The sequence below is a fragment of the Prinia subflava genome, chromosome 5 (assembly GCF_021018805.1).
Source record: "Prinia subflava isolate CZ2003 ecotype Zambia chromosome 5, Cam_Psub_1.2, whole genome shotgun sequence".
Classification (NCBI taxonomy): domain Eukaryota; kingdom Metazoa; phylum Chordata; class Aves; order Passeriformes; family Cisticolidae; genus Prinia; species Prinia subflava.
The window spans coordinates 30,098,289-30,110,630 of NC_086251.1; the positions used below are offsets into that span (position 1 = coordinate 30,098,289).

At 42.7% G+C, this 12,342-nt stretch overlaps 1 protein-coding gene across 3 annotated transcripts in view; it reads left to right on the forward strand.

Annotated features, from left to right (window-relative positions):
• Positions 1 to 11,246, forward strand: part of ACTN1 (actinin alpha 1) — an 86,577-nt gene extending 75,331 nt beyond the window's left edge. The window contains exons 15-22 of one of the 3 annotated variants that reach the window (XM_063398742.1): positions 1,601 to 1,783; positions 2,524 to 2,658; positions 3,467 to 3,646; positions 4,534 to 4,680; positions 6,211 to 6,291; positions 6,833 to 6,898; positions 8,354 to 8,512; positions 10,352 to 11,246. In XM_063398742.1, the coding sequence (XP_063254812.1) occupies positions 1,601 to 1,783; positions 2,524 to 2,658; positions 3,467 to 3,646; positions 4,534 to 4,680; positions 6,211 to 6,291; positions 6,833 to 6,898; positions 8,354 to 8,512; positions 10,352 to 10,510 (1,110 nt within the window). In that variant the 3' untranslated portion in view covers positions 10,511 to 11,246. The remainder of the gene's footprint in view (positions 1 to 1,600; positions 1,784 to 2,523; positions 2,659 to 3,466; positions 3,647 to 4,533; positions 4,681 to 6,210; positions 6,292 to 6,832; positions 6,899 to 8,353; positions 8,513 to 10,351) is intronic. The other 2 variants (XM_063398740.1, XM_063398741.1) reach the window with 2 other exon arrangements.
• Positions 11,247 to 12,342: the final 1,096 nt, after the last annotated feature.

The following is a 12,342-nucleotide window of genomic DNA, read 5'->3' on the forward strand; positions in this document are numbered from 1 at the left end:
GGTCTTGTGGAATTTTTCTTAACCCACTTGAGCAAAGCTGCTTACAGGGTCTACAGGTCAATTCTCACATGGAATGTTGTGTCCAGATCATTTGGTCCTGTGTGATAGGATGTACCATGAGGACAGTTGAGCCACTAGTTGAGTTTTGGTGCTGAGCACAAGAAAAATCAGAATTGTCCACTTGAATGCTGAATTATCATTTGAAATCGAAGTTGTCTTGCCTTCTCTAGGACAACAAAGACAGTATCTCAGTTCTTCCCCTTCTGAAAAGGTGTTAGGAAAGCAGCTTGAGGTATGTAGAGGTAATTTGCAGACCTTAGAGGGCAGGAATTACTCTTTCCTGTTGCACCTGCTTGATGGGCTTGTGAGAAGAATCCAAATGAGCTGTTTGCCAGAATGGCTGACAGGAGTGTGGCCATCAGTGAGGCAGCAAATGGGAGACCTACAGAAACACCCAGGGTGGTGTAGTGAGGGTCACAGTAGTGACACTGAGCTGCTACTTGTTTCTACCATCCTTCCCTCCTGGACAAAGGGGTTCATTAAGTCTTCCATAATGCAAAATAATCTAAACAGCACTTAAACATTTCCATTGTCTCCTTGTGACTGCTTGCAATGTCTTTCTCAGCCCCCAGACTTGTATTACATCTCTATGGCCACTACAGCAGCTGCAAAGCAATGAGTCACCTTGTGAGGAAGGATTTTTACAGAAAGCAGTTAATAGTGTATGTTGGGAGAGAGAGCAGTCAACCATGTGGTTTACTTTCATTCCTTCTTCTGTCCACACTGTTCCCTTGGTTATCCCTGCACACACCTCTGTTTCCCATGCGTTTTCCCGCCTCTTTCCCTGCATTCGCTTCCCTAGACTTGATCTTCCAGGTTTCTGGGATGAAGTACCTTAAAGGCCTGTAGAAGCAGTGGGAGATGAGCCAGGACCAGCTGGCTTGTCAGCTGGCTACAAACTACCAGCAAGCACGCCCCAGCCATCAGTCCTTGGAGCACAGCCCTGGCACCACAGCAAGACGGGAGCAGGAAGGGCGTGTTGTGGTCAGGGAGAAGGACCTGTTTTCCAGCAGCAGGAGCATGTGATGCCTCTGCAAGTTTGCAGTTGGCTGGAAGACCTTCACCTGGTTCTGACTGACTCTGATCAAATTGAATCTGACCCTTAGTGCTCATCTGGAGTTACTTTGGGTGTAGAAATAGTGCATACCTAGTGGGAGAAGAAAACATAGCACATTTAAACTAGTGAGACTTTTTTTAATAGTAATTCCAGTAGTCAGATCTTCTTCCACAAAGAGGCTGACAAGCAGTCACTGAGCAGTGTTTGAGAAATTATCAGCCATTGTTACTCCACCTTTTTTGGTATGTGATCTCTGTCACTGGTCAACATGGGACAGAAAGAAAGGGAAAACAATCATCATTTAACTACTTAAAACATCCCATTTAGTGATACTGAGAGAACCTGAAAAGTGTATTAGAGTAGCCTGCCTTGTGTCCTGGGAACATGTTAGCTTTTGCAGTCACTTCAGGAATACATTTGCTGAAGAGGCTATTTCATAAGTAATGTTCTCACCCTCCCTCTGCTGCTGCCTTCCTTCTGCAGGGATTGACCACAGCCCACGAGCAGTTCAAAGCCACATTGCCAGATGCCGACAAGGAGCGACAAGCCATCCTGGGAATCCACAATGAAGTCTCAAAGATTGTCCAGACATACCATGTCAACATGGCAGGAACGAATCCTTACACTACAATCACCCCACATGAGATCAATGGCAAATGGGAACATGTGAGTTCTTTCCAGCCTTGCAGGGTAGTGGGGGCAGTGTCACTGCTCAACCACTGTGGGCCCAGGAAATGGATTATTTACTCTGCAGTTACCCTCTCATGCTTACTGCTTAGTTCAGTGGGGTTTTGTTGTTTGGTTTTGACTTAATTGCCACGGACTTGGAAAGTGGAAGAGATCTTGCCTATAAATGCCTAAGGCACGCCAGACCCCCTCTTACATCCTAATTTTAAATGAAAGTTGCCAAATTTGAAAGCTTTGAGGTTTTTTGTCTTCAGGCAACCCTGCAGGTAAGTGTAGCACATGAATCAGAATCCTTTTTCACCATTCAGCCCTTCAGATGTTCTGTCTCTGCAGCCAAGTAGCCTTTCCCTGCTGTATTCCTAAAAGAGCAGCTACTGTCCATACCCATTATATTTACGGTTGTTACTAACAAACAAAATCAATCAAAATCAAACCAATGTGAGATATGATCAGAATCCTGCAGCTCAGTTAACATGAGTTAACAAAAACCCAAATAATAAATGAAAGCTGCTTCTGGTCTTCCATGGCCTGACATGAGTTTGTGTATCCTACAGCAGATAGGATTCCCATTCTGTGAGCTTGCCCACCGTGACTTAAACCATATGACTGCTTGTATTCAGTGCAGACACCCACTCCTCCCTCCCTTGTGGCAGCTTCTGCACTCCTGTACGTGTGCCTTTGTGTGTCTGAACAGCACCCTGAGTTGCTCTTGGTTGTAGGTGCGGCAGCTGGTTCCCAGGAGGGATCAAGCCCTGATGGAAGAACACGCCCGCCAGCAGCAAAACGAACGCCTTCGCAAACAGTTTGGTGCACAGGCCAACGTCATTGGACCCTGGATCCAGACCAAGATGGAGGTAGTGCTCTGCATGTTTGGAAGCACTGTTGTACTCTGTGATCTTCACTGATAACTCTTGATCGCTGTCACAGCCCTTCTTTCTTCAAATTACATAAGAGAAACATTATAGAAAATATAAAGAATCCCAAGATTGATATTGGTTGCTGAAGCACTTGTACTTTTTTCCTTTAATTGTAGTACCAGAAAAAAAAGCATTACTTAAGATGAGGAACATTGGTTTTTTAGAATTTGTGTTTCTGTGCAACAAATTCAAAATCCTAGATCAGAGACGAGACAGTTTGTGCAATTGCTTGCACTGCAGTGGTCTTGATACATGTGACTAAATAAATACAATTAATATACCAAACATCTGTAGAGGAGACATTTTTAAAGGGAGATCTCTCTTTAGGTAAGATTTGAGTTAAAGTCATTGCAGTTGATCAAACATAAAAATACAAAGCCATTACTGATGGCAGGAGCTGGAAAGAAGAGAGCAATTACAGAAATATGTCTCTATGAAGAACTAACTTAGTGGCAGACAATACACCAGAAAAAGATCTGCCTTGGTAGATGACTAGCTTATGGACTGCAGTTTCCTTTTCTTTTGTATCCTTGTATTAGACACATCTTTTGTGATTCCCCTCACTTGGAAAATGTTCAGGGCTGTGCTAAATTTTTTGCTGACACTGTCTCCTGTGAAGTAATTGCTCCATGAGGTTTTTTTTGAATCATCATCCTGTGTGAGTGAAATTGCTGCAGTAAATGTCAGGCATGTTGGGGCTTGTCCTTTCAGTGGAGTCTTAATTCCTTTGGGTCTGCTCATGCAGGAGATTGGCCGCATTTCAATAGAGATGCATGGGACCCTGGAGGACCAGCTCAACCACTTGCGGCAGTACGAGAAAAGCATTGTGAACTACAAACCAAAGATTGACCAGCTGGAAGGAGACCACCAGCTGATCCAGGAAGCGCTCATCTTCGACAACAAGCACACCAACTACACCATGGAGGTAAATGTTTTGGCAGCAATTAGGCAGCCTCATCTGCTGTGGCCAGTCAGCATCAGCCACATATAGCTCTGGCAACGTGCTGTTGTTCTCAGGAAAATGGGACAGCTTGGTAACATGGCCAAGCATGCAACAACATGTCACTGAATTTCATTTTTGCCTTACTGCACTTCATGCCAGGCCATTTCAATGTACTTACAAATATAGGCAACAGAAAGAACCTGAACAAAATCCCAGTGTTGCTTGAAAAATCGACAGGTCTTGTTTATCCTGCCACCTGATTGCATTAGCTGGGATTAAAAAGGCAAGTGCTGATGATTTTGTGCTGCCACTACCTGGCAGAAGAAAAAGCTCCAACAGAGGGGTATATTTTAAGTCAGCGACTGGCTTTCTGTTGACATCATGAGGTTTCTTGGGAGCAGTCTGAGTTCAACATCAGTCCAGCTGAACACAGACAGGCTTTGAAACTTGTTTTTTGGTTTCTAGCCATCTTTCCACTAAGCAACAGTGGAGGCAGGGGAGCACCAGTGTCTTCCAAGCATTGTGTTTTATTCAGTTTCTTGGTAAGAAGAGGTTTCTGCTTAAATAAGTCCTAGAAGCACTGGGTTTGCTTCTCATTTGTGTTAAGGATCTCCAATATGTTGCTCTGACCAGGCAAAGGAATTTTGCAATAGGACCAATAAACTGGCCTCTTCAGTACGGGTTTTTTTCAGTCAAAATTCATATTTTAAACACCTGCAGGTTAGAAGGAATCTTTTCTGAGAAAATGGACACCAGGGACTGTCTTGCACACCAGGATCATTTAATTTGCAATAGGTAGCACATCTGGTACACTCAGAAGCAGAAGAGCAATTTCTTAATTTCAATATTGTCCTGACCTCTTTCACCAGCATATCCGCGTGGGCTGGGAGCAGCTACTAACAACAATTGCTAGAACCATCAATGAAGTGGAAAACCAGATTCTGACCCGTGATGCCAAAGGAATCAGCCAGGAACAGATGAATGAGTTCCGGGCTTCTTTCAACCACTTTGACAGGGTAAGTCCGTGCTGACTACAGCCACAAGCTGCCATGTGGACTGCACAGTGCAATAGAAAACAAGCAGTCACTGCAGGATCACAGAAGATGTTTCATTCTTAAAAATGCCACTCCTGTGGAGCACTCATTTCTGTGAAGACTGCCAAGTAATTGTTAGCCTGGGAGAAGTATGTCTTCACAGGAAACTGCAAGATTTCCTGGTAAAGCAAGAGTATGGAAAGGTTTGAAGGCTTTTTTAGGCTTCAGACTGAAAGACTTTTATTCCTCTCCAGAGAGCAGATTATTATTATTTTGATTTATAAAATTCTTGGGACCATCTGTTCTCTATTCTTCTATACCATCTCTACTATATCTGAGGACAGCCTGCCCTCAGAGATTGGCAATGCTTTTAAATTGCTGAACACTGGCTATTTCAGCCCTTCTCTAGCTGTCTAAGAAAAATAAACCATGGATTCTTTTCTTAGGAGAGGGACCCATAAAGCCCTGTAGATTTTATTTTTTGACCTTCATATCATTTGCCCTTTCCATCACAACAGTCTGAATGTTAATGCAGACAAAACAGGGGTTTCCCACCTTTAACTATCTGATTATGAAGGCTTAACACTGACTTCAAAAACTAGGTTTGCTTGAAGAAAGTCATTTGAAATTGGCCCCATCATCCTGTCTGTAGCTTCCTTGATCTGACCAGAGGTGGTGGCAGCAGGCAGGGCTCTTCAGTGCTTTGGGGCTGTTCTGAGTTAAAATTCTGCAGGATGGATGGGGATTTTTAGTTCCTGCAGTAGCTTGTGTATTATTTGATGGGTACATCCAGACTCTGGGAGAGCGGGCAATGAGCAAAGGGCGGAGCAGCTGCCACGCCGTGTTGTGCTGCACTGAACATCCATGCTGATTGCAGAGCTGAGCACTTGAAATAGCTTTGCCAGTCAAAGCTCCACCTCCTGTGCAAGTCTCATAAATACAGCCACAATGCTGCTCCCCTGAGCTTCAGCTGGTTTTCTTTGTTCCTGGGATGCCCTGACAGCTAAGCTTCCTTGGGTGTGTTGCCAAACATACCTGCCCTCACCTACTCCTTTAGTGGAACTTTTGACTATAAGATTAAGGCAATGCTTCCCACTGCCTCTGCCTGCTTACCTGCACTCTGGGTTACTAGTGAAACACAGGGCTTCTGACACTGCATAACAAGCAGTGATGCAAGTAATTCACTTGGGAGATTGAGGTCTGAGCATCAGCTGGTTTTGTCGTTCAAATGCTCTCAACATGGGATGAGCTCTCTGAGAAGGAACTGTTCCAAGAGCATTTTTAGCACATCCTGAAATGTCATTGTGATATCTAATGTTGTGCACTTTTTATTTTTCTTCCATGTCTTTCTATCTGCATGTCATTCTCCTGTTCCTCTCTCCTCACCCACTGCATGGTGCACCCGTCTGTTGTCCTTTCACCTCCCTTGGATCTCCTGTGTGTCCCGTCCTCCTGCACACCGTCACCCCACTGACCCTGCATGTCCTGCTGCCTGGCACACCGCATAACCAGGACCACTCCGGCACACTTGGCCCTGAGGAGTTCAAAGCCTGTCTCATCAGCTTGGGTTACGATATTGGAAACGATGCACAGGTACTGAAAGCTAGTGGTGAACACAGCCAGATATTAAACTGTGAAAAAATAACAGGTTTTTTCCTTTCTTTTCTTGTTTGTCTTAATCCATCTGTTGTTGTTCTTGTGCTTGACTGTATATACATCACTATTCTATAATACTTCCTCTCTAAATGCACTTTGGTATCTATGCCTTTTTAATTCCTTCATTTTTTGTCTTGGGAGAATTCCTCTTACATCTTCAAACTGTTCTATTTACTTCTATGTCACTTAAAACTCCTTTCATTGACCATTCCTCAATCTGTCTTAATATTTTCTTGCCCTTTTTTCATCACCAATATGTTTCTTGTATATAAACTATTCCATGTCCAAAACCACCTTTGCTTCTTCATGGTTTCACAAACTACCTTTCCTCTGTTAATTTTCATCGTCCTGTAAATCCTCCTTCTATCTTCTCCCCCCGAAACTCATTCTTTATAATGTCTCCTGTGGGTTCATTTCTCCCTGGACTGCTGTCCCTTTTCTCTCTTGGCTTTTTCCATCTTTGCGTCATTCTCTGTAGAAGAAGACTGGTATGATGGATTGTGAAGATTTCCGAGCCTGCCTTATCTCCATGGGTTACAATATGGTAATGTAGAGCCCTCTGTCACTCCTATTCAAAGTGATTCTGTAGGCACCTTCAAAAATACAGGGAGAATGTGTAGTGAATCAAGGTAAATATGTCCTTATTTTCCATAATTGTCAGCAATGTTAAATCCAGTCTTAGTTGTACATGTAAAATTCTTGTCTCACAGCTCTAGCCAAAGGTAAAAAAAGGAAATAATTGTCTAATTCCTGTATAGGTCAAATAAAAATTATGTTTATCAAACTATTTAGTTACTAATGGAAGAAACAGTAAGCTTTCTGATATTGGTGCCTGCTCTCTGCATAGCACACATAACCTCCCCCAGCCCTGAATATCAGTTGAAATCATTCAGAAGTGCACGACTTCACTTCTGAACACACTCAGAATGCTGCTCCTCTCATTCCTACCATTTGTTTCACATCTCCTTTCTTGTACGTGTAAGTTCAAGTTCCAGTCATTCTCCCCATAGCTTTTCCCTCACCAGAATACCTGAATATTCAGAGCAGTAGCATGTGGCACCTTGAGAGGCAGGACAGCTAATAGGAAGAGCTTCAGCAAAGACTGATGCTCCTCAAAAGGGCAGGAGAAGAGCACAGTGCAAGGATATTCATCTGCACATCTGTCTTTGCTCCTGGTATCAGGCAAAGCAGTGTTTAATCATCTTACTCCTCAGCCCACTATAAATACAGACTCTTTGGTGTAGCATGCTAAGACAGTAACATTTGATTAGGTATCTTAATTACTCTTGAAGGTATACTCCTTTAAATGTCTTAGGAGAGCCTGTTCCCAGGAGGAGACTCTGCTCTGCTCCCCAGTCCTTACCTGGGGAGGAAGGAGTCCCAGAGATGAGAACAGATGACCTTTGGTTTAAATGCAGAAAGAAATTAAGAAAACTAGACTACAAGGTTTTGGTTTCTGTAGCAAAACTTCTCTGTAGGATCTCCCCTGTAGGGACTATTTCCCTGGGCCACTCCAGATGTGCAAGTCCTTCTTTGCAAATTCTACCTATTAAAGATGAGTACAATACTATGAAATACCACAGAGACATTTCTTCTGTCAGCTGAAGAAAATTGTAGAAGTTCTCTTTTAAGTAAATGAAAGTAAAAGGATTTGAGGAGTTTAGATCATCAAATACTGCTACAGGCATCTAACACATGTATAGAGAATTTTGGATCTTCCTCTGAAGTCAGTTGGTATTGCTCCAGTAGGAGCATTGTCCTAGAGCTGGATATTATCCTCAGGCATAGCTGGCAATGTTTTATTCCAGAGGACAAACAAGTGGGAAGCATTTTTACACAGCAGCAAGCTAAAAGAGAACATCCTGATTAAAAAAACCCCAGAGGTAGTTTCTATTTGACTTTGTCCTCTAGCCTATGAGATGTGCTGCTGAATGGTTTCTCCTCACTTTGGTAGCCCTGCTGCCCAAATACCCACTCACATGGCTCTCTTGCTCTCCAGGGAGAGGCAGAGTTTGCCCGCATCATGAGCATCGTGGACCCGAACCGTCTGGGTGTAGTGACCTTCCAGGCCTTCATCGACTTCATGTCCCGGGAGACAGCAGATACAGACACTGCTGACCAGGTTATGGCTTCCTTCAAGATCCTGGCTGGAGATAAGGTCAGGCTCCACACCTTGGCTTCCTCTATCTGCTTAACTTCTGCTTTCTTTTTTCTCTTGTCTCTGAGAGAAAGTGTCAAGGGAAGCATTCTCTGCCATGGGAGGCTGTTTTCACAGGAACATTCTGTAGTGCTGGAGGAGTGCAAGGTTAAAGTGTGGGTTAATGAGCAGCCTGCTGAGGCACTCAAAAGTCCTGCTCAGCTGTCAGTCAGAACTTTGCAGCCCACTCTTGCTTCAACATTTTAATTAAGAGCTTGGTCGCAATTTGTTATTTTAAAATTAACAAGTTCAACAGATGGTTTTTGATTAGTCTTGAAAACTGTTCATTACTGACAGCTGTAAACTTGAGATGACCTTTCTCAGATCTACATGTCACTGTCAGTTGTTATACAATCAATAGATTTTCATGGAGGATACACAATCGATAGATTTTCATGGAGGATATGCTGTATCTGCAGGAAGAACATATTTTAAGCATAGAAATTGGTTGAATGTAGGAAAAATAAGGGTGATATTAAAAGTATTAATTTCTGGAATTTACATCCTATGGGGAAGAAGCTGATAAAAAACATAATCTTATTTTTCTTCTATAACAGTGTCTGCTAATCTTTCATACAGCTGAACAAATAATATGTACATGTAATATTAACATATCTCCTTATTTGCTAATGATTTTAGTTATCTCACATGAAATGTTGGATACCATTTCTTGGATTGTAATGAGTTACCCTTAAATCCAGTACTGGTTTCCATTTTTCACTAAGAATCTTTTTGTAGTCGTAATCTAGAAACCCCTGATACCTGTCCTTTGACATATACCTGACCGAAGCCAGTTCTATTGTCTTCTGAGGCCTGAAAATTCCATGTTATTCAGATAAGCTAACCACTGAATAAATAGGTACTTTGAGATGCAGCATTACTTATTAACTTGTTTACTCCTTACAGTGCGTTACCTATACTTGTCAGTGCTTAACATGCTCTGGTGACTGTAACATGAATTAATATTTCATTGTGAAGAAAAATCCCTCATACCCCAGTCATTAAAGTGAAAGGGAAAAACAAGTTCTAAGAAGTCACAGGAGAGAGAGGGATGGTGTGAAACCTGAGCTACTGCTCAGGCAGACTGCAAATGGCCATGAGTCAGTTCGCTTAAGACAACATAGTGATTATGACCCGCAAACAGGCAGCTACTGTTACCTACTGCATGGAGAGAAGCCAAGCCGGCTCAGCTCAGCGAGTCTCTAGAAGCCCAATTTACATAAGTTTTGCTTGCTTATTAAAAATGTCCGCAGTGAAAGGACTGTTGCTGGAACTGTGGAAGCAATACAAAGTGTTTGCTTGTCTGCTGCCTGCACTGGTGCACTAGCAGGAACTAGTGGGGATGGCTCCTTCCCTTTCTCTGAAGAGAGGGAATGGCAACTCCCAAGCAGCACAAGCAGCTGTTACCTCCTGCTGGTGAGCAACAGCATCCAAATTAAATTTCTGCTTCCTCCCACTTACTTTCAGCAGGACCTCCTTTGTCAGCAGGAAGGCACTGTCCTAACACTAACATTTGCCTGACTTACCTCCAGGTCTTTCTTTAGCTGCACCAGCATCTCTCATACAAAACCAATCTTAGTTGTAAAAGCCATTTACTTGTCCAAACAGTAGGGCAGGAGTGCCTGCCCTCCCAGGGTGTAAGTGCAAGCGTGCTCCCTGTGTGGGTGTAGAGCACAGGTCTGGCTGTTTGGGTCCTGGCCCGGAGTGTTGCCTGCTGCCCTGGAACAGGGGTGGCTGTCCCTCAGAGGAGAGTCAGTGTCCAGACAGTAATGATGGCCTTGTCGTTTGTGCTCCTTGCAGAACTACATCACTGTGGACGAGCTGCGGCGGGAGCTGCCCCCTGACCAGGCTGAGTACTGCATTGCCCGGATGGCGCCCTACACCGGCCGCGATGCTGTGCCCGGGGCCCTGGACTACATGTCCTTCTCCACAGCGCTCTATGGCGAAAGTGACCTTTAACTCTTCTCTGCCCCACCACACGCTCCCTCCCCTCTCCCCCGTCCAACACACCCAACTTTCTCTTTGCAAAGCAACCTCTGCTCCGCTCTTTTTTGTGTTTTCCTGTTTTGCTTCAGATAACAAATCACATTTTTAAGTGGGGGGGGAGGACATTGACATGGGACCGCCTACCTTGCCCGTGAAAAAACAGTTTACAAAATTATTTTGTGCAAAAAAAGTTACGTTTTAAAAAGAACAGACATATTTTATTATAGAAAAAGGTATTTTTCTCCACCAGATTGAAACTTAAAAAGAAAATGTTGAAATATTGCACCAAATATTTTTTTTTGTGACATAGAAAGTCAAGCACAATGTTACATTCCATCCTTTCCAAAAAGAACCAAACTATGACAAAACTCCACTTGTTCTGTTAACTATTACATTTGCGTATGTCTCTCTTATCACGTTTATCTTGGGAGGGGGGAAGGCACACAAGTGCATGTGTTTTCTGGTTCACTCATTTCATGAAAATATTTTATGATAAAATTTTGAAATTGCTGTGTTTTCTAGGGAAAAAATAATGTTCACAGCTCATGTTTTCATATTTAATTAAAAAATACAATACGCCTCCTATGTTTATCAGTGCACAACTTTTTTTGTTGCTGAGAGTTATCTGGTTTCAGAACATGAAGCTTGAGAGTTGATAACTTTGATATTGCTTGTCACAAACCATATTAAAAACTTCTTGTGATAACAATTCTAGACTTTATTCATTTGTATAGTTGAACAGTTTAATCCTATTTAGTTAAACATGATAAAGAGAATCCAAAATTAATGGTTTCAATTGCAATTACACTACATTTAAAGGTATATTCTCAGCCCCATAGCCTTTTCATTCTTGCTGAATAATGTTGAAATTTTCACACTTAATGACCACTTTAAATCTCCAATACACCCCTATCTTTAGAAGCAATTTTCTTGTTACTCCTTAAAAATTAGGATAATTTTTGAATAAAAATCAGCATAGAATTAGTAACTAGAGCTGTACAAACAACTACCCTATCTTAAACCATCCATGAAAAATCCATCTACTGTTCCATGCTCAGTATTGATCATATGACTGATTTTGATATTACATCTTCTGACATCATAGATTACTCCAGGGATCTACTGGACATAAAAATGAAACCAGCCTTCAGGACAACTCCTGTGGGACTTTTATCAAGTCATAAAGTAACACACACAGGCATGTCCAGAAATTGGCAAAGGGAAGCAGCTCATCCCTTCCAGCCCTCTCATACCACAGGTGCATTTCCTGCCCTCCCACAGCTTTTTTTTGATCAGGGTTAGGATCAAAATAACATTACTGCTTCATGACGTGTTTCAATTAAGTGTTTTATAGGTATAAGCACATACCTCTGTCTCTAGTCCCAAAGGCAGATTTTATTTTGAAGTAATGACTGCAGGAATGGTGGAGTCACGGGGAGATTGACAAAGAGCTCCTTCGTAACATCATGCTCTGTTCCCCAGGGCTGAGCTGGGTCCTGAGGAAGGTATTGTACATGGTGGGTTGGGGTTCAGCACAGCTTCCTGGTTTATTCCTGACATTCAGTAGGACACTATAAAAATCACAGGAGCACATTGTGATGTATCTCAACGTGACAATATCTGCCTACTGTATTTGGAGAGGGGATGCTAATGGCTGCTACCACACTCCTTCCAGCATACACCCTGATCTGCATTCTCCTGTAGGCTGGATAATGAGTTTACAGAGGGCATGCAAATAAATGCCATTTAACCTCACACGTAGATGAGGCCAGGCTGCATTCACCACAGTTTGTCTTCAAAAGTGA